Source organism: Pyrgilauda ruficollis, unplaced genomic scaffold (assembly GCF_017590135.1).
Source record: "Pyrgilauda ruficollis isolate IOZ18807 unplaced genomic scaffold, ASM1759013v1 scaffold78, whole genome shotgun sequence".
Taxonomy (NCBI): domain Eukaryota; kingdom Metazoa; phylum Chordata; class Aves; order Passeriformes; family Passeridae; genus Pyrgilauda; species Pyrgilauda ruficollis.
Genome location: NW_024529710.1, coordinates 1289802 through 1312309, shown reverse-complemented (window position 1 = coordinate 1312309; position 22508 = coordinate 1289802). Strand labels below are relative to the sequence as shown.

General features: G+C 38.9%; 1 protein-coding gene across 1 annotated transcript in view; it reads right to left on the bottom strand.

Moving 5' to 3' along the window:
* Positions 1 to 2661: 2661 nt before the first annotated feature.
* ROR2 (receptor tyrosine kinase like orphan receptor 2) overlaps positions 2662 to 22508 on the bottom strand; it is a 143717-nt gene continuing 123870 nt past the window's right edge. Inside the window, exons 5-9 of the mRNA XM_041486762.1 lie at positions 15090 to 15217; positions 11433 to 11747; positions 9524 to 9769; positions 7714 to 7916; positions 2662 to 6057 (exon numbers count right to left, since the gene is read on the bottom strand). Coding sequence (XP_041342696.1) covers positions 4615 to 6057; positions 7714 to 7916; positions 9524 to 9769; positions 11433 to 11747; positions 15090 to 15217 — 2335 coding nt within the window. The 3' untranslated portion in view covers positions 2662 to 4614. The remainder of the gene's footprint in view (positions 6058 to 7713; positions 7917 to 9523; positions 9770 to 11432; positions 11748 to 15089; positions 15218 to 22508) is intronic.

Genomic DNA, 22508 nt, shown 5'->3' with positions numbered 1-22508 from the left:
AATCAGGTGTTTGTGCACACAAACACGTGCAGGGGTTGCCTTTTATTTGATGTCACAAAGCAAGCCGGGGGCCCAGTCTTCTGCAGTGGCAACACAGTGCTAGGAACCCTCCGTTGTGTGAGGGCTTAAGAAGAAGAAATTGTTAGAGTCCAGACACTACGACTTTACAACATCAATCAAGGAACAGTAGGTGCAAAATGTTTTTTACAGCATTTTTCTGGAAATCCTGCTGAACCAACTTTCCTATATTTTATCACACTAGACACAGTACATTTTGGTCTTGAGAAAGATCTTACTGACACAGATGATCCAGACTTGGTTTATCTTGCCAAGTGAAGACATTTAGTATTTAACAGAACTTAGATTGTTTAGAATTCATATTGGTGATTGAAGGAGACCAAACTTGTCATATCTGGAAGCTGTGCAAAACAAAGACTATACAAGGCCCCTTTTGAAAAACAAGAAACAAAATTCAGATTTCTGATAAGGTGGGACTAAAACTCATACACTGAGACATGCCATTGTTTGTGCCATATGCTATTACTATTTGTATGCTACTATTCAGTTTTCCATTGTTTGAGCAAATCCCCAAAACTTGATTATAGCCATGGATTCCACTAATATTTATAGATTCATTCATAAAACAGGAACATACATTGTTGTCCCTTACAATATGAATTTAGTCCCTTTCCTCACAAAGAGGATGGTTTTGACAATTAATTTTCTCTTCATATTTTGGGTAACAAATGCTGTTTTGGATACAGTTTGCAGTTGCATTTGCCTGTCTAGATACAGAACTGCTTTCTACCCATGGTGAAACTGTGACTTAGGGTTTATTTGAAGATACTACTCTCCATGCAGATAGACGTTTCTCTCCTTACATCTGTTTTGTCAAACACCTCAAGGTCTGACATTTTCTGAGATTCTCCAACTCAGCAAATGCTCCTGATCTCTCTTCCAGAAAGTGTCAGACCTTTTCCATTTACTGCCAGATAGGTGAAGTGAGATGATTCCTCTGAACACAAAACCAGTGACATCTGATTACCTCCTTAGATAGTGAGAAAAAAAAAATCAAATTAATCTCTCTAATAAAAGTTTGAGGTACTGTTACCATGAAGAAAATTCTCTGTGACTCACTGTGATGTTTACAGCCATGGCAGATACAAAAGCAAAGGATTCGTATCTCAGCAGGGAGCTTGTTCCTCTGGATGAGTCTTTAGGGAAATCACTAGATGAAACTAAGAGGAGTGACATTTAGATGAAGGAATGAACCTGCCTAAAGTTTGTAATAATGTCTGTTTGTAGTTAGCATTGTGGGTGAATCCTCAGTTTTTATACAGCTGCCCATACTGCACTCTTTATGGCTTTGTCTTCCCTATAGTCTCAAGGGGTAAAACAGAAGAAAAGACCCTGCAATAAGGCAGATCTTGGACAATATCAGAGCAGAAGTCAAACTGGAGCTAGTGACACATCTATAGTCAGTTTCCCCACTCAGACTAGGAACCATAACTCAGTTTTCCTGCCATGTGATTGCAAATCCGCTCTCCATCTACCCTATATGCTTTTCTAAACAGGGACCTTCCTGCCTCAGCAGTGGACTGCTGTGCACAGTATCAACACCCATTCCTTTTCTTAATGTCAGACCAAGTCTTCTTATGAAAATCATATAGACAGAGTAGGGTACTAGAAGCAAAAGAAAACTTTTGTAGTAACCTCACAGTCTTCTCAAAAACACCTTGCCCTTTATTCATCCTCCAGACATGTATTTGCTGCTAGAAAAGCTGTTCTGCCCTCAAGAAAAATTCCAGCTTTGCTAGACCTGCCAGGAAGAAGTACCTTTGCAAGCCCAAGTGAGAAGTATTGTGCTGGTTTTGTTTGGAACCAGCCCCAAACCTTCCCTCACTTATTGCCACCTTATCACCTTGTCCCATCCACTTACCTCCTCATCCCTACCCTGATCTCCCTCAGCCTTGCTTCCAAGTCTTGGGGAGGAAAGGCAGACTCTGACACTGCGTGCGACTATGCAGTAGATATCACAGGCAAGACTAGTCCGGGAAGCTGCAGAACAAGAAGTTACTGCCAATCCACATGACTTAAGAGTAGCCACTAACAGGCTGGTGGTGGCATGTGCTGAGGGGCTCACCTGAAGTGCATAGAGGGTGTTTGCATGCCATCATAGCTCCGTCTTGACAGCTCAGATGAGCCCACCTGCATCAACAGAGGGGGAGTACCCCTCTCCAGTACTGTGTGTATTGCCAAGGCTGGCCTAGAAAATTATGTATTGCTCCTTGACAATCACTTTGAGACCAAATCCACATTAAGTGGGGATGGGAAAATCAGTATAGAAATATGACCTTTTTTTCTGTCTGTAGTGAATTGATGAGGCTCAAAGAAGAGAATTAGGAGTTTCCAAAACTGTATTCAAAGCACAGGAAGTCATAATGCTCTGACTACTAGAAACAGGTTGAACTTCAGACAGCACTGTACAGAAGCTTCCACTGACTGCCATTCACTTGCTTACTTATCTTTCCTCTCCCTAACAAATCTGTGGTACAACTGAACCCTTTGCTCTCCACTTACTCTGAAGTTAGCAAAGGAACAAAGAAGGACAGTGTAGCTGATTAATCAAGTTCATTTATCTGAGATAAGGAAACCTAGAAAAAAACAATGTCACATAAATGTCACCTTTTTTTTCCTTTTTTATTTATCCTTTATTTAGTAAAAGCACCCAAAGCTGCATTATATTAACACAAGTAATAAAGCTTTCATATTTTACTCCTACCAGTGCATTTCCAAGTCCAGGTGAAATGCTGGAAATAAGTAATGCTGCCATACCTTGAACACAGGGTGTAGATCACAATGATACATGACTTATAAGTGAATCCCAATGTAATAAAATAAAAACTTGTAGTTTAAAGTGTGAAACCTGTAACTTAAGCATTTGAGGCCATTTCTATTTCAACAAAGTACCATAACAAAAACAGTGCCTGTAGGATAACATACTTCATTATACCTTTTGCATCACTTTACTGAATATTCCATGTTGGATGTAGAACTTATAGCTATAGTGTGTGCTGGCTACAATGCTACAATGAGAATGTGTACCGCTTGTATTACAGAAAGGGGTCGTGAAATGTATGGACCTGTCTGCATGTTTAACAAAAGGGAACAGCAATACCATAAAACTGCACCACATGTGAATATTGTAAATGGTTAAGTTATAAAGTCATTCATTCAAAAGTCCAAAAATTTCAATGAAAAAATGTATATAAAATGTAGTAAAACATAAATTACATTTAAAGGTCTGTACATGATTCATCCTGCAAATAGAAGCACAAAACCAGCACCTTGTACATTATTGCTTATTTTGGTCTTCTAAAGTTCAAAGATCATTTTTACTAAAAAGTTGGGAAAAAAACATGGTATCACATGCAATCCAGCAGTAACTGTAGTAAATCAAGTAAGTCTGTAACCCCGTACAAAACCCAACACTTTCACAATGTAGGAACACACATGTGGAGCCCTTTTCTATACTTGATAACCAATTAAAGTTGGATTTATTAAGTTAGTGCACACCTATAATATCCCCTACAATATCCCCATTTTTGGTTAACAGTGTATTAAGGCTGTTTGCTGTTAAAAATACACAGCAGAGAAGGAATACTTTCATCCACAAATGCAGTCAGATGATCTCATTTGGAAGCTTCTGTCAGTCAATCACCCAAAATGATGAAAGAAAACCATCCTTTCTCCTCTCATTACTCCACAAGCTGTTGTGGATACTCTACCTCTGTGTGAGTTCAAAATCATTTGGATAAATTCATGGTAGAAAATTCCATCAAAGGCTATTTAACAGAAAAAAATTCCACTTCTGTCTTTGGAAGGCCCTAAGCCACAAATTGCTGGAGTCTGAAGCAATACCCTGGGAAATTTCTGCGAGGGAAATTGCCCTTGCAGTCTATCCCTTGGCAGGCATTATCGATAGTCTTTGAAGACATGCTACTGGGCTGGACAGACCCGTGGTCTTACTCAGCACAGGCATTTTTATGTTCAGTTTCCCCCTTTTCTTCTTATTGTAATACAAACATAGATCATTATTCTCAACTCAGATTTTCAGACTCAAAAAGCAAACAACAATCTTGTGTCCATTACGTTGAAGAGATAAATACTACAAACTAAGCTGTCCATCACATCCAGGGCACTTCTTTATGCTTAGAGCAATTCTGCAACCATAGTTGGATTCCTTTTTGTGTTATTGGTTTAAGCATAATTCACTAACATTACACTCATGTATCATGATATACATGATGTGCAATGCTACTCTGCAACATGTTGCACAGCAACAGTACATATTTAAAAAGCAGCTTCTCTCAAGAACTGTAGGACAGTAAAAAAGATTAAACTCAGCAAGTCTATACCACCATATTTGAAAAATCTGCTGGTGGCAATGGTCATTAGACCTGGTATGTCATTACTGCTGCACTTTTAAATGGATGTTGCTTTTTTTTAGTTTTGTTTCTTTGAGTCAGATCAAAATCACCCTGTTAAGCCTAAGGATCTACTGTCTCCATGCATGGAACCGATGTGACATTTTTAGCAATGAGGCCAAATTCCTTAGGCTTCTGATTGAATTTCTGCTTCATCCATCTGAAGTGTGTCATTATCACCCAGCAATTCTGTTTCAGGCACAGAGCCCTCTTCCTCCTCCTCCTCCTGGACAGGGTTCTGGGCAATATCTTCCGTTCCATTGTGTGTGTCATCCGTGCCTTCTGAGAGCAGAGCAGCCCTGTCGGCCACTGACGCATTGGAAGGTGCTGTTGTTACATAGCCTGTGCTGGTAGATCCACTCCCGCTGTGGTGGGAGCCTGGTTTGGGAATGATCTGGGGAGGTATTTGCTGAGGAGCCATTTGCATTGGAATTTGGACAGGATAAAAATTTGGCAAGTAAGCACCATAGGCAGGCATTGGCTGGTAACCATTGACTGGAATGTAGAGCTGAGGAGGCGGGACCATTGGTCTCATCTGGCCTTTCATTTGTATGAACTGAGGTTGAGGGAAGGCTGGAGTTTTCTGCTTTGGTCCAATGTATCTAGCATTGCTGACATTGCTAACAGGGCTTGTGCTGAGAGAACTTGTTTGTGTGGTGTTGCTTGCCCCAGAAGTTTGCGCTGAGCTGTTGTAATTAGAAAGGTTCCCCCATGTTCTTAGTCTGTTATGTATATCTTTAAATCTTGGTCTTCTGTTGGGAAATTCATTCCAACACTCCAACATCAAAGTGTATATCCATGTGGGGCAGTCATCAGGACATGGCAAAACTTGTCGGTTCCTGATCATCTCAATGACATCCTGGTTGGAATAACCACAGTAAGGCTGCAGACCATAGCTGAAAACTTCCCACAACACAACTCCATATGACCATATATCCGAATCAATAGAAAACTTGCCATACATAATAGCCTCAGGGGACATCCACCGGATAGGAAGAAGGGAATTTCCCATCAGTTTGTAGTAATCAGCAGCATAAACTTCCCTGAAAAGGCCCAAATCAGATATTTTCACATTCAGTTTATCAAACACCAGTATATTTCTAGTGGCCAAGTCCTTGTGGACAACATGGTGGCTAGAAAGATATTCCATTCCTGCAGCTATCTGAGTCACGATGTGGAAAAAATCTGCTGGTTCCAGAGTGGATTTTACTGTCTTGTCATCATCAGTGCTGCCAACATCCGAGTGGGGAGATCTCATCACCAAGAACTCATGGAGATCACTGTGGGAACAATAACTAAATATCATACTTACAGGTTGTTCCTTTGTCACTATTCCCAGCAGACAAACTATGTTTGGGTGCTGTAATCGTGATCTCATCATTGCCTCATGTTTAAATTCTTCCCGAAGAGCCAGTTCTGCTTTGTCTTTAAGTGTCTTAATGGCAACGGCTTGTGTCTGTTCACCTGGTGCTGTACCAAAAAGATGCCCCTTGTAGACTTTTCCAAACCTCTCCTCTCCTAGTTCCTCCATAAATCTCACAGTGGACAGATTAATTTCTTTAAGCTTAGCCTGAAATGAAGAAAAGACAGTCAGTAAAATATCACAATGTTTCCTGAACAAGAGAATCTCTTATTAAAGAAGTGGTTTCATCTCCAAATGGAAGACAAATTGGGCCAAAAGGATTTTTCTGGTTTTTTTTGTGTATTCACATCAGTATATTGATTTCATAATTAACCTTGAAATGAGTTACACTATTATCAGAAGTATAAATGAAATTATATTGCAGGATAATGGGTACAATTATTTTTATAAAGGAGTGGCCACACTTCCTGCAAGCTGAATTAATATTGGGTTCATAGTAAATCTGGCAAGCAATGACATCTATTAACTGCAGCTGTACTTTCCCCGCAGACCATCCCCGAGCTGCCCAGTGGACGTCTGTCAGAAAAGCAAGGAGGCTGAGGAAGTGGCAGTCTCAGAGTGAACTGAAACATCCTTTCCAGCAGAAGAAGGAACAAAATCCCTCTGTTTCAGCTCTGCAGTACCAGATAATGTCCTTTCCTCTCTGTTTCACTATAGGAATGGCCCCTGCCCATGGGGAGCAGTGTACAGTACCACTGCTGAGGAACCTTTAGCTTTGATAAAGATGGGGGTGGAATTGGAGAAGAAAGGAGAAAGAATTTCCCTCTGGTACTTGAGAAAAAGGTTGCAAACCCAAGGGTGGGAAATCCCCAGAGCCCTCCCTCTGCAGCTGGAAGGGAAAGCCAGGGAGTTTGTGATGGTGATATAATGGGCCTGTCCTGACCAGCATGGGATGGAGGAGTCTCTGACCAAATGAGGGGCAGCTGGCACAGCTTCACTTACAGGGCACCTCAACCTGAGGCAGCAGGGCAGGCTGGGAAGATGTTTCAGCAGGTGATTTGGGAACAACTTCTGATTTTAGTGTCCAACAGCCTATAGACTAGGCTGGAAAATTTCCTTCAAATATTCAGATTAACTCACAAAATCATCGCAATTAGTTACAATTGGTAATATTCATCAAACACTCTACAGTTTCCTGAACAGGTGTTGCCAACTTCCAAAGTAAGCCTTGTTTTTTAGAGCTTGCATCTTGTAAATGCTGTGATTAAAAATTCAACATTATCTCTGAACAGGATTTTAGTGCAGAGATCCATTAGCTGACCATAGAAAATCCTATGCAGGAGATGACACATGTAGACATGAGTTCGAAGCCATTTTCCTTTCACCACTCTTTGTGATTCGCAGCCTTGGAAACATGTTGCATGCCATCTCAGCTCTCAACTCACTTATGGATCAAAACGCCAGAGGTCTTGTACTGAAGGATTAGAACAAGAAGCCCCACAGTGCATCATGCTTTAAACAGGCAAACAGGCCATGTTTTATCAGGGACAAAAATGAGCTGCAGGCTGAAGACTGGATCAGAGACAACCACTTTTTCAGTCACTTAGACAACAGGCAGAATGGTGATTGATGGGTAAGGACAAATGCCATTAAATACTGCGTACTGAAAGCCGTTGTCCAAGGTCAGGATTTCTAGAGACATCTACAAAGTGCAAGACCTGGTTTCCCTGAAGCAGATGGCCTGCACACTATGAAAATTAGGTCCCCAACAACATGGCTCAATTTGAACACAGACAACGTGAGATGCTGAAAATCACTGCACTTTGAAAATATGTGAATGTAAGCAAATTGTGTAAGAAATACCTGTTTGTGTTGATTAATGAGTGGCATTTCCATGTCTTGGCTAGGAGATGCCATCAGCTGGCGGCGCTGTGGTGTAGCAGCAGATGCCTTCTGCTTGTTTCTGCACATGCAGACCAAGAAGAAAAGGCAGGCTATCACCAGAGGGATGGCTATGCTGGGAACAAGGATGTAGAGGATTCCCATTTTGCTGTTGTCACGTGGACCTGTCAAGCACAGAAATGGTTACAGTAAGTATTTTTAAGCTATTTGATAGTAACACAAATGATTATTAATACTATATTTTAAATCAAAAGTAAACTATGCCCTGAAAACAGAAGTCACATCACCTTTTCCCCTTTCTTCATAATTTTCCATTACATATTTCAAAAAAGCTTGAATGGACATAGCAATTGACTGTATGAAGAAAAACTAGGAGCCCCACATTTAATGTGCGGGCCGTAACAGTATGTGATTCATTTTACTTAATTTTTGAGACTTCCAGTTGAGGAAACTGTAGAATACAGACCAAGGTATCATTGCATTATCCTGTTCAGGGTATAAAAAACAAGTGAGCAGTCTCTATCACAATATATAAACCAGTGAACTCAATGTGTCTGACCCACTCTCATAGATTCAACCATTTCATCAACACTTGGCCCATTCTTTACCTCTACTGGTGCTACTTCTGCCCAGAATAAAATAAGTTGCACTTCTCCTTGGCAGAGATATTATTTGTTCTGTACTTAATAGAATTGCAGAGCTTTTATGTTAGAGTGAGAAAGACATGAAAGACCCACCAATACTTAGGTCTGGAACCTTCCTAAAATATTTTTTCACTTAATACTTAGAGATTTTAGGAAAGCCTGGTGATGTCAAAAATGTTCGCTGGAACAGCCTGGGATGTTTTCTGTAACCTGTGGTTTTTCTATTTGTGGCAACAGCTTTCACCACAACCACATCCCAGTGTTATCTTTACCCTATGGTACATGCAATGTAGAAATTTATTACATATGTCAAATCATGTTACTGCAAAAAAGTGAAATAACTAAAAAATTTTGTATTAGTTCTGAGCAGTTTTAGAGATCCATGTAATCCACTTTTATGACTTCCATGACATATCTGTATCTAGCTGCAGGAAGCTTGCTTTCCTTCCTAAGGAAGCACAATATTAACTGTCACATCCAAAGACACTGTCATATCCAAAGACCATTACCAACGTGTGAAGTCTACTATGCGTGTATACCAACACCAGGAAAATGAGCAGAACAGTAGCAATCTGTGGAGAGCTTTACTTTTCATTTTTGCAAACAGCTGTGCTGTACAGAGCCACTAGCAGATAATGTAGGACTTTTCTGATAAGATCATCTACTTTATGCACTTCAAACTGCTCGGCTTGTGCACTTCAAACAGTTTCTTCCCAGCCAGGCATGGTGCTACATCTCCCTCTATAGGATTTGAAAATCCTTGCTGCCTGCAAGATGTCATACAGAGCAAGAGAATGTACCCTTAAGCAGCATGAGCAAACCAAACACATACCAGTGATTTGCTTGTGCAATCTGTCATTTGACAAGTCAAAATACAAACTGCAGCATCATCATTAATTATCACCTCAGACTAAGCCTCCAGGATATAATAAAAAAGTGTCAGAATATCTTACAAACTTTCTTCTCCAGAAAACATTAAACAATTACATCACAAAACAAAGTTGCTGCAAGTTAAACATTTAAAAGTATAACCCTCCTAAATGAATTCTATTTGTAATAACCAGGAACATTCAAAATTACACAGGATTCACAACAGTAGTGGGAGAAAAAAGAAAAAGAATACATACTACAAGAAGGTATGTCACACAGTTCCATGCGTACGTTTTTATTCTTTGTAAAACACCAGGGACCATCCATTTGACCTCCAGGATTTCGACAATATGCATGTCCTCCACCTAGCTCTGGAAACTGTGTGCTTGTCAGATCATGGCTGTGGGGACTCTGTGAGTCCCAGAGTTGGCAAGTGTGGCCTGACTTGGTAACACTGACGGTCCCTCTGTAGTCAGCTCCAGAGCCGTTGTAGCACTGATGATCTAAAACACAGGGTTTGGGAAAATGTTAGAAAAATCAAAACAATCAAGGGACGCCATGACCAAAACAGATGAAATCTACAGAATGTGTACGCAAACAAGTACTTAAATTTAGGTACCTTGAGATTTAATGAAAGCTGTTCACTTTGAAATTTCAGTTCTGTGTGTATCTGTACTTTTATACCCAGTTATTTCTGGATTATGTCCTGAAATGTCTCAGCTCTATGGTACACATGAGTACTCTCAATTCTGAATTCAAATGGAAAGTAAGAAGCATGTATGAACCTTTAGATAAGTTAATCAGAGATATGCATTTCCCTTCAGGAAAAGTCCCCAGATAACAAAAATGAAAACTTTTACTTCTCATAATCTTCCAATTTTCTTCACACTGCTCATTTGCTATAGAAATCAGTGCTGTATTTTCTAAAGCCTCATACCTCTTTTTCCTTATTATCATCTTTAGAAAGAAAGGATTCAAGATCTTCCTCTTTAGAAGCATCATTTTCATATCTGCTGGACCCACACCTTTATTCTTTGTTTTACTGCTATCCTCTCTGCATACTTTTTGAGTGCTTGTCTTCTATATCCATCAGCTGAGCTGAATCAAGCATTTTTGCGACATTACCTTCTCCATTTTTCTGTTCTCCCCTCTCCAACCCTAAGGAATCCAGCTCTCTTAAACCCCACAAATACTCAAATTCAGCTGTTCCATCAGCGGCAGCACCACTGGCTCTGAGAATCACAGACAACCTTCACCAGATATTTTACTGATCTTGTTCTCATGCCTTTTGCTTCATATCTCTTCCCTGTCTGATTTGTCTCTGTCATTTTATTCTCAGTCACTTCTGTTTCTCAACTACACTGCATTATTTACATAAAAGCACAGAACTAGTCTTTTATGTCCATGGCTCCTGCTCCTAACTGTGGATTCAGACAATGGATAGTCAGAATAATCATATTACACATTGCACTTTAAACGTCTTTGGTCTCTTCGAGTTTTCTTATTGAACAATGTAGGGCGTTGTGATTAATTGCTATGAAATGGAGTAGTCAGAAAGATTGCCTGCACATAATTAGTGACAATAGAACAGTCCTTCTACTTTTGGATGTAAATACAAATTCATGGAAGCAAGATCAATGTTTTCACCCATCCCGTGTGGGTAAAGGAAGATAACTGCACACCATGTCCAATTTAGAGGATTAATATTCCCGTGGGTTTCCATATAGAAAGAATTAACACTAGATGGTTCATTTCCTAACAGATCTTCCAGTGAAGCTTCAACAAACTATAGGAAGTTGATCAATAGGTAAACAAAACTCTTAAATAGGTGTATGGGAAGGCTCACCCAAAAGGACAAGGACTGAGACACAGGTAGAGGCAACACTCTGCAAACCTGCATCAAATCAGCCAGGTGAACACAAATTTTTATAGCCCTGGGTGGTGAATGTAACACATTCTGCTGTTCAAGCAGCGTCCTTTAGGCTTCCTTGCCATCCTAACTCTACCTTACAACAATGCAAGATTATGGTCAGTATAAGCAAGATAAAAATGAGTAGTTCAGCACTTTCTTTACAAAAGGAATGGCTGATAAAGTATTGTTTCTCTGACTCAACCGAAGAAGCAACAAGCTGTACTTTTTCCCAGTGATGAAGCACATACACTTACATCGGCTCAGTCTCTCCACAGGGATCCCAATTCTTATGCAGTTGGCTGCTTCCAAGGTGTCCGGTCGTGGGAGGTCCTCACACTTAGGCAACTGTAGCTGCATCAAGATGAGGGGGTTCGACCTGGCAATGTTGTACTCTTGCCTACAGAGATCATTCTCCAGAACTTCACATTCATCCCGGCACAGCTCCCGTGGCTTAGGGGTCCGAGAACGCTCATCACACAGGGGAAACACAAAGTGGCAGAAGGAAGGTATAGCGAACTGCGAGCACTGGTCAGACAAATGTGTCGAAGTGCCAATCATGGTAAACGCAGCTGCAGAGGAACAAAAATACAGACAAGTATTGATTCATAGCGTGAGAAACAACTTAATTTTCATGTCATTTGCTTTGAACATCTTTAGTCTTTCCTTAAGGGTCTGAAAGCCTGCTGTGCAATGGGTAAATGAGGTAATTTCTGCTGTAAAAGAGAGTTGACAAATGCAGGAAGAAAACCCAGCATCCAAGTGTACTCTGACATCTGGACAGAGCTTGTAGGCCTCAGTTCCCAGAAATTAACCCACATGATTACCATTGCTCAGACTACAGGCAATTGGCTAATTTTAACTTGAAAGGCTCAAGAGCCAAGGCAAGATACACTTGCTAGGATACTGGTATGTATTTCCAAAGTTCCTAATTACATAAAATCTGAACAAGGATTCTTCCTAACTTCTTCTTTCCCTAGACATTTTGATAAATAAATAAGTGTTTTTCAAGTCTTGTCAGGCAAAAAGAAGTGTATCATTGATATTTGGGAAGACATGGCTTTAAACAGACATGAGAGGCCTAACAGGCAGCAGCTTCGTGGAAAATTAATGTAGTCAGTCTCAGCATGCTGATCACATTAAGATGAATGTCATAATGAGTTAGGAATGTAATTCTCCCCTTCAGCTCTCAGCACCTACACACTAACATTTAGCTCAAAATTTTCTTGCACATTGCAAAGGAAAGACAAATGTATGTGTGCATCATGTATCTGGTGCTGAATCAACCTTTAAATGTAGGAGCATTCACTCCCCCAGTAAAGCATCACTTATGAGTGAGAGTTGCTAGACTGCATGTTCCATCAACTCACACTGTAAAAAGAGAGGAAATGTCATTCAGCAGTCTATTTACAACCTACAAATAAAGTCTTTCTCTCTTGTCCAGCTCTCTCCTTTCAATCATCTATTTCCTGTGCACACATGGTACCACAGAGTCTCTTCCTGAACACCAAACATGCAACAATCAGCTGCAACTCTAGCCTTTTAGACTGTTTATACCTTTGCTTATTTTAATTCAGAAATATTGATGCAGGAATATAACCATTTATCAGTCATATTGGGAACACTGCATGCATGCAGACCATCAGGCCTCAAAGGATAGTTGTAACATATGCTTGTCGCAAAGACTAAAATGGAAAAAATAAAACTGAAGGACTGAAGTAGTCACTGCCAGTTGTTTGAAACTCCACACTAACTTTTGTGAGGGCATTGCATTACAGAATTTAGATCATCATGAGAGAAGAGTGCACAATTTACAATTATATCTTTATTTTGATGGAAGGTGCGAAAGCCAGCAGTACTGTGTGGTAGCATCTAAGGGGTTCATATTTTATTCACTAAACAGATGTTAAACTGCACAGCAGAGACCTTGCTAGCCAAACACAAATACACAGGTCAGGCATCAGGTCTGTGCACTATTCACTGTTGGCCTTCTAGTCTTCCAAACCAGATCTAAAGATTTTCTCCAGAAATGTAATTATTTTTTTTAACCAAAGGTTGCTATTCTCACCCAATCACATGGCCAGGATCAAAAAGCACAAGGGGCCATGGAGACAAAGAATATGTATTTCTCACAAGAGTACAGCAGGGAAATGAAACTCCAGAATGAAAATTCCCCACAGATGTAACCTGGCTAAATGTTCCTGGAGTTGGACAGTAGGTGTCCTCACTTCCCATGCACACTGGAACACACCATCAAATATTGCAGTTAGCAGGTTTGGGCAAAACTATCAGCAAAATCTCAGCAGCAACTATTCAGCTTTTTCAGCTATTTCCTTTACCTGACAAGTTACTGCAATTTCAAAAGTACCCCCTCACATGGGTATAGAACACCCAGTCTCACAAGTCTTACAATACTTGCTTTACATACAGTATGGTTTACAAGAACCAATAATGCTATGCTGGTGTGACCTTCAGAACTATATAGTTTGAAAATGCTATATTATTAATAGACTGTCATAACTGCCTAGCTAGGCACTGGGCAGCTCTATATGGTGGTACTCAGTGTCTTCCTGAAAGAGAACATTTCCATCAGGAATTCTCCTCAACTGCAGAACAGAGAGTTCCAACACCCTAGCTTTGGAAATCTAACCAATAATTGCTAATATTAGGAAACCAGCAGCCAGGTCATCAGTGCCCATGTTCCATATCCCAGAAACAAGTACAACTTAATCAATAAACATTTTCTGGATAATATCACAGGTTTTTTGATTTTGGGTTTGGTTTTGGTTTTTGAAGAGAACATTACGAACCTGATTCACAGAATTACAAATTTAATCATTTCATATAGTCAAACATTTCCACATTGCTGATAAACATCCAAACAGGCCAGAGATTATGTAGAAGGTGAAAAAAGAAAAAAAAGTATCAATATGTATTAATTAATAACATAATTTAAAGAGGTTGGAGTTACAACAGAGTACAGGAGAAGGGCGGGAGGAGTTGTAATAGTGTAAGTAAAGGTCAGCACCTGGATTTTGCCAGTCCCAGAATCTGGTCACCATTTCAAGAACAAGAAAAAAAACAGACTTGGGATTTCTGGCTTAACAGTGAGTCTTTGAGGTAATGTCTTTAGGGAGTTAGAGCTGACAAGTGAAGTTAAACTCTTTTTGGCAACTAGTTATGCTGAAGTTGGAGAGTCCATTAGTGAGCTGTATCTGGACAGATGCAAATCAGCTCCTGCTGGACTGAGTTAATTTGCTATGCATTATGACAAACAGTTTGCTCTATTCCGTGGGCTCATTTTGCTTGCTCTGCTTTGTGTACATCAGAGTCACAGCTGCTAATATCAGCTAGCTGATATCCAGTGAAGAAAATCCATGTTGACGTACAGCCCATTAAAAATCATTAAGGTTTTGGATGCAGGTTTGCAACTCTGTACAAAAACTATGTTCAGAGAAAGATTAAACAGAGGCAGAGCACAGGAAGGTCAACTCTCATTTTATATAAATCAATGTGAAATCCAGACTCTGCCAGAATTATGCAAAAAGGAAAGAAGACCAAGGAAAGGCCACCATACGCGTTTTCAAGAAAATAAAAGATCAGTACTTTTTCACTATATCACAAATCCATTTAAAAACCTCAAAATCTTCTTTTTGTACCCATCATGCAAAAAGCTCCAGTATAAACTAGAAGCTGTTAAAAATTCAGTACTCTGACATTTTACTTAAGGACATGGAAGAAGCTTTATATATTACCACCGATACCCATCTTCCTTGCTCCAAATTTTACTAGCTGCTCAAGTGGGGAACAGGCTCACCCCCTCAAAACTTTAATATGAAGATGGCTGTTTTTACCTGAATTGGATACTTTTATGAATGTTTCTTTTTCCCTGCTAAAGAGATGTGTACACTTACCAGTAATTCGGTTTTCAATTTCCCCTTGCATCTGGAGGGAGTCCACATAAATGGTTCTGTTTCCAATGATTCGTGCACACGCAATTCCCCTATATGGCTGACAGAACCCATCTTCATGGTAATCTTCTCTGCAAAAGACATGTTAGGATTTCATATGCAGATGTCCCTCTGCTGCCAACGGATTTTTACAAAACATATTCTTATAAAAGTGGAAAAACTCAAAATACTGTAAACCTGAAACTGTCCCATACCCAAGGTGCAGCTTTTTCCTCCAATTCTCTCTTACCTTGGAAGTCTTAATGAGTATGCGGCTCATTACAGTAAGAAGAAAACAAAACCCAACATTAATTTTAAAATAATAAACCAATAATGGAATTTGACAGATGAATCTCTTAAAAAGCCTTTAGACTGAGACAGCAACATAGATCTAGTTACATGTCCCTATGCATTTTTGGCATCCAGCTGTACCCCATAAAGTCAGGCAGTTTGTTCTCTTCTCCCACTTCTCTCTCCCACTCTTCATTTCCTGTAGAGCATAGCAGAAGAGATCTTGCCAAGCTTGAATTAAAACATGGAATAAGAGTAATCAAGGCTATAACCTCTTTTCCTCTTCTCTCTAGTGAAAGCCAGTGCCAAATTTCTCTTTTAACATGTATTTCAATATAGTTTTCAATTCAATGAAGCTTTGGGTTTTTCACTCCCTTACATCAACATAAATATTTTGGCACAAAAACCCTAGCCTAAAGGCTCAGTGGTTCAACACTTCATCTCCAAAGTCCCTGTAAATAATACAGAGCCAATCTGCAGATCATAACTGTCAGAGAACTGAAAAGGGACTTCAGAGTGAGAGCACTCTCAGAGTAAATATCCAGTATGTCATGTTTCTTCCAGCATGGCATTGCCTCTGTGCTAGGATTCACTAAACCAATGGATTCACATCATGCCATATACTGCATGATGGACCAAAAATAGGTTAAAAAAATTGAAAAAAAATGTGTCTCTAGAGTCCGGCATCTAAAAACTTAATTAGCTTTTGTAACTAAATGGTTCAAAAGTCTGAGATACCTCTCTGATACCAGCAACATTTGAAGTATTACTTCAATTCTCCTCTGCACCTTGTACTTTACTATCTTTGGATATTAACAGCTGTTTTGGTCACATATGTTCCCCATTCCCTTACAAATAACTCCATCATTTCTTCAGATACCACATGAACAGGACAAAACTGTCAGTGACTATGTGTAAAATTTCATAATTAGCTATGAGAAATCAGTATGAAAATCCTCTGCCTGACAACAACTAGCCAACATTGCACGTGCCTAGTGCAGCCCCTCACACTGATACCTTACTCTTAGGAATCTTCTCATTTTTTTCTTTGCTGTGTCTCCCTGATAAAGCCCACCGCTTCAGGGAAATGTTACCAATATTTCTTACTCTTTGGCCCCGGAAAGTTGGGCAGGACTGTCTGTACAGGTAGCCAAAAGGTGGAACCAGCAATCACCACTTGAACTGCATCTCTTCTTTGCCTCCCAAAAAGACTTAACAGGACTCTTGAGAAGTCATGGATATAAAGCTGCATATCATGCAGATATCCAGATATGGCCTTTATTTCCTATCACACTATTATTGTTAAATATTCATAAAGCAACATTTTGTCTACAAACTCTGAAGTAGTTCTAATTCCTCAAAGATACGCAAGTTTTTGATTAGGGTGGATGAAGTAAAGGAGGAGTCATAGGATCAACTACTTCCTGCAGTGACATTCTTTCATTCTTACAAAAAAACCTGTAATTTTGCAACAATTGCATCATGCCTGAAGGGACAAAAATATCAAAGCATTTTGTCTCTGCCTGTTTTATGATCCTTGACCACCTCAGTAGGAAGTCAGTAATTCCCAGAAGGAGCTGAATGAATATGAAACCTCTGTTTGACCTCTTTCTAAAGAGCAAATTCATACCCCTATCCTGCAGAACAAAGTCTGCAATGTATCTTACTGAAACTGTATCTCACACTTCAGGTCTCAGTTCAGGGTTCTCTTGCCAGTACCAAAAAGGAAAAAAAAAGCACAGTCCAAACAGCATGGGTTTGGTGACAAAAGCAGTGTAATCTCTTACTTAGCTCTGTTTATTTATTTCTGTCAAGAACTTTTAAACACAGCTTAGATATTATAAATACACACATATGCTCCCCTCTCCCATGTTATAGTCAACTGCTGATTATACTAAACGGGATATGACCATTACCATGGACACAAGCAAAAGTAAACAGTAACCTGAAGTCAGTTACCTCTGACAGAAGCACGGCTTATTCTACGTGTATCTACATGCATGTTATTCTACATGCATCTTTGCCGAATGCTGTTTGACTAGTAGTGGTATTGAGAGAACGAAATTACATTTGTCTTCTTGGGAAAAAAACTGATTTCATCTGCCAAAGTGGCAGCAGTAAGAGTCTCCTGGTGGATTACTCTGTGCTTCAGCTATATGTACCCTTGGGACATGGCAAAAAATCTGCAACAAAAAGCAACCTGGGCAGAGTCTGATAGAACAACACAGGACTGGTATAATGCTCAGTTCAAACAGGAGCCCTTGGAACCATGTGTGGCTTTGAATCATGCTCCAAACAACACGCCAGCAATTTAGTTGCTGATCAGAGCAATAATTAAAAGCTGCTGAAAACAGACAGAAATACTGACTCTTCAATTTCCCGCTGCTTGAGCTATAATGTCTGCTCTGACCAAGAACCCTGGTGAAAGAGAAATCTGACTCCACAAAAGGAACCCAGAAGAGTTCAATTTTTTCCACTTGCAAAAATCTTACAAGTTATCCACCACAGGTACTTTTTTACCTTCGTTCCTTAGTTTGCATATGTTTCAAGACAGCATTAAATTTTCTCTCCAGTGATTTTCTTCCATTTTTACAGTATTAATTTTTTTTTTCTTTTTTAATAGAGTCAGGCACCAGCTAAGTGTTGGTCTATTTTGCACCTTTGCTGGAAGGTTGAATCAAAGACAGTGCACCTGGAAACTGAATTTTCTCAGCACTCAGTTAGAATGGAGGTAAGGTATTCTCTTACTGAGTGAACTCTCCTCACAACTACTCGTCACATGTTTGACCAGAGATTGGATTTAAAACTAAAATTGTAAAGAATATGACTAAACAGACCTTCTATCCATAAAACCCCAATTTCCACAGTTCAGTGTTATCAGTTTTCCAAACCCACAAGGTGATCTCCTGCCAGAACAATTCAGTTAAGAACTAGGGTTTCTAATCAAAAGCAAAAGCAGAAAGACTTACTACCTCAGTCACACATAAATAAAATCAAAATATTGATACTATTTTTATGTACAACATGGAATTTGTATGAGGTCTGAAAACATCTTGACAAACCAAGCACTGATAAGCATTTACAAGTTCCTGATCACACATGTACTGCAACACCTCATAAAGTACAGCCTGCCTTCAGGTTTGTGGGCAGAAGTCCATGTGAAATGGAGAATTAACCAAGCAAGCAGCATAGAAGAAAGATGCAGATTCAATCATACAGTGCTATTCCTCCCATTGTTAGAAATCATAACTTCCATGAACATCTGGGTCTATAAAGAAAGAACTGGATGAACCAGGTGCCTCAGAAGAGGAATAAAACCTAGCATGATGAACAGAAAACTCTCTAGATGGAGGTCATGCAACTCTTCCATAAGATAGCTATCTGCTCTAGAAATACATAAAGAGATTTCTAGATGTTCTGGAAAAAACATAGTGGACATCACTACCCCCACCCTCTCATTAAGCATTACTTTAATTTCACATACGACACAGAAAGGACATGAAACAAAATACTACAGAAGGAAACACACTGGAAACAAAGATGCTTTTCTTAATGGAAAATTTGAAATGTGGAAAGAATACGTCTGGGCACAATACACTATATGTTACCTATGTAACACCACCTATTGTTTGCAACTGTCACAGCTGAACAGACCAGAGGGCATATGAAACAAAAATGTCACAGTAAAAAAAAAAAAGGCAACCATGGAAACTCGGTTTAGTACTAAAATCACATTCTGAAGCATCTGAATTCGATTCGTGTTTTCAGTATGTATTTAGTGCCCCTGAAAGCATAGTAAATGCAGACCTTGTGGTTTTCCTTAGAAATAAAGAAAACATATGAAACTATAACTATTTTTAGCAAGGATTCACAAAGGAAATTATGAAAGCAGAACTGAGAGGTACCAGATATCAATTTACTAGTGAAACACCTTTATTCTGATTGTAAGTTTTACTTACAAAGACAACAGAAACTTCTAAGTTAAAACTATTTTCTTGAAAATAGATACCATGCACCAGATATAGAAAGAAACTCAGAAGTTCTCGAGAAAATTCAGAAAGAGTAAGTTTTAAAATTTAATACATTGAAAAAAAAAATCTCATTTAATAACCCCCTACCAACCTACCCTAGCAGTTATATGGACAGACATATTCTCAGCCTACACTTTACCAAAGTAAACAACATAAGCCAGTTCATAGATTATAATAAAATATTCCAAAGGTTAGCTTTCAAAAAGTAGTATAAACTTTGTTACAGGAGTTTCCCACAAGCAAACCAAATGCAATTAAAACTTCCTATAAATTTTCCCACAATAAATAAACTTGAAGCTTTGACCTTCTTCCATGCTGTCCAGGGATTAAGCAGCTTTTAATCAAGAACTGTTAAATACTGAGACCTTCCACTAATGTTCCATTACAAACAGAATGGCAAAGCAAGGACAAATGCACAGGAAACCACAGACTGTGATAGATGAAGGAAAAGACAAATTATATTTGTCAGCCTATTTGCTGTTCTTACAGAAATACAACATTTGGCATACAGTTGCTCATCTTGTTGGGATATCTCAGGATTTCTGATAGTTACAACTTGATAACTAGTATCAGAAGCTGTGTAAAGAGAATGATCATGACGGACAGCAAGATCAGAGGAAAAAGAACAGGCATCATATTTCAGATTACGAGTTTACTTAGCCCAGTGTGTGGCCACTTCATCAATATAAACCACAGAAATTACACTACCTGCAATACTAAAAAGAATAAAGGAATAAATCAAATCAAATCTCTTTAATCGAAGAGAGGCAAATCTCTCTGACACTCTGACTGGGAAGGGCATTATAAAGGGCTGCAGTAAAAAAAAATAAGGTATTTCGGGGTTTTTACACACACACACACACACACACACACACACATACATATATTTATATGTATATCCATATATATATTTATATATATGTATATCCACACAGACACAGACACAGACACAGACACAGACACATACTCTTTTATATATACATATATTCATGGTTTGTTTCTACTGAATCTCAAAATCAGGACATCTTATAATGTTGAATTACATTTCTTTGTAATTCGTTACCTTTACTCTTGATGTGTATCATGTCATATCATAGTGCTGGGAAGCAAAACCTATTCACAAAAGGATCACTTTTCAATGGTTAAAATGATTTTACATCCCCAAATACTCCCTTCCCCAACAGGCCACAGATGAGATTTGAGAGAAAGAAAACATACTACCCTTGTCATATGCCATATCACATCTATAAGATTTGCCTCCTTTCAAAAACAGTGAATATATATTAATGTTACCATAGAAAAATACTTCTGGCCAGATTTGTATATTTGCCTTCAAGAAAATATCAAATATAGCATTCAATTTCTTGTTTCACCACGAAGAAAAAATTTTCAAGAAATGCTGTATTTTAAATAATGGGTTTTAAAATTGCTCATTCTCATAGGCCATTGAAGGGCTGGGCTAATGCCAGGTGCTTCTGACATCACCCATACACAGGGCAGAAATTCAGCAACACACACACAAATAGGTTTTTGGTTTAAGTGTAGTTTCAAAAACCCAGGTGTACAGAAAAACCTCAAAAAAACCCCAAACCCACAAACCATAAAACACCCAAAACTCCACATATGCACATTTGTGCCCTTCCTGCTGAAGCCAAGAAACTAATGGGTGGTAGGGACAGCCTGACTGCTGCATTGGGCCCTTTCCTGAATGGAGGCTACCCTGCACCCACATCGTGGGAGAAGGGCACAGGCTTCCTGCCCTACCTGTATCCATTCTCTGAACAAACAGTTTCATTCTCTGACCAAAGGTTTCTGCAAATAACCCACCTTTCCGGCACTTAAAATCATTGTTTGCACATCTTCACCTGTGTCTAAAGACCAGTGCTCCTGGAATATCAGGAAATCCATACTGATATACTTAACTCCTCAAAGAGAGACTTAGAATACAAAATACTTAGAATATAGTAAAAGTTTTCCTTTGCACTAAAGGAATGTAAGAAATACTATCAGAAAAGAAGGGGAGCCTAGTGTTAAAAATAAAAAGCTAACAGGCAGGGGAATTTGTATTAATAGTCATAGCTCAGTTGAAGTTAATGGGCCTATGACAATTTACACTCACAATGGATATGGCCCGTGACTTCTGTTACCAGACGCTTATTGAGTGCAACAACAGACCCAAAAAGAAAGATTCCCTTTACCCTTAGCACACAATGTGGACAAATATTTTCGGCTTTTTGTCTGAAAAGTAGTACATCACAGAATCCCTTAAAGAATTTACTGAAAGTTCCAATTACTGAACACGGTAATTGTGTTGCATTTGATTTGGATATTTATCTACTAGTTACTAAAAAATACAGTGTGAAATGAAACTCCATATTCAATGCCTAAAATCAGTAAAAAATAACAGTTGATCTTTATTCTACTAGAATAGGTTCTATTATATTATGGATTTGTTCATATTAATCATTGGATCTGAGAGAGTATTTTAAGCCAGCTTATAGATAAAAAAACTAACTGAAATGTCATCAATAAAAACACAGCTACAAATGAAACTATTGTTTGTGACAAACTAAAGAGAAGACATTTGTCAAAGAGCAACTTGCAAACTTCAAAACAACCTAATATGTAGGCTACTGAAAATATTGCCAAAATGGATTATGAAATCAGTATTTTTAAATACAAAACTCAGGTTCCAAAGTATGTCTATAAAACATAGTCCAAATAATGTTTTAAACTTATATTCTAATGTAACTGTGGAAGGAGGAATCTTTTGCTGCTAAATATTTAAGAATCATTTAAAGACAAGAAAGGGAGAGAACATCAGTAGGGTTTAATCATAGGCCTTCACTTACTCATGACCCAAATTGGTCTCCTCAGCAGGCATTGCCTTAAGTGAGTGTCAGCAATCTTAGCTGAGCTATGTCCTTGATAAAAGATACTACAATCAATTATTTAAGTAGATAAAACCACTTAAAAGGAAAATGGAGTTGCCTTCATCTCTTTCACACACTCATCCACTATTTTTCCTATAACATGAAAAACAGCCCTCACAGGCAAACAA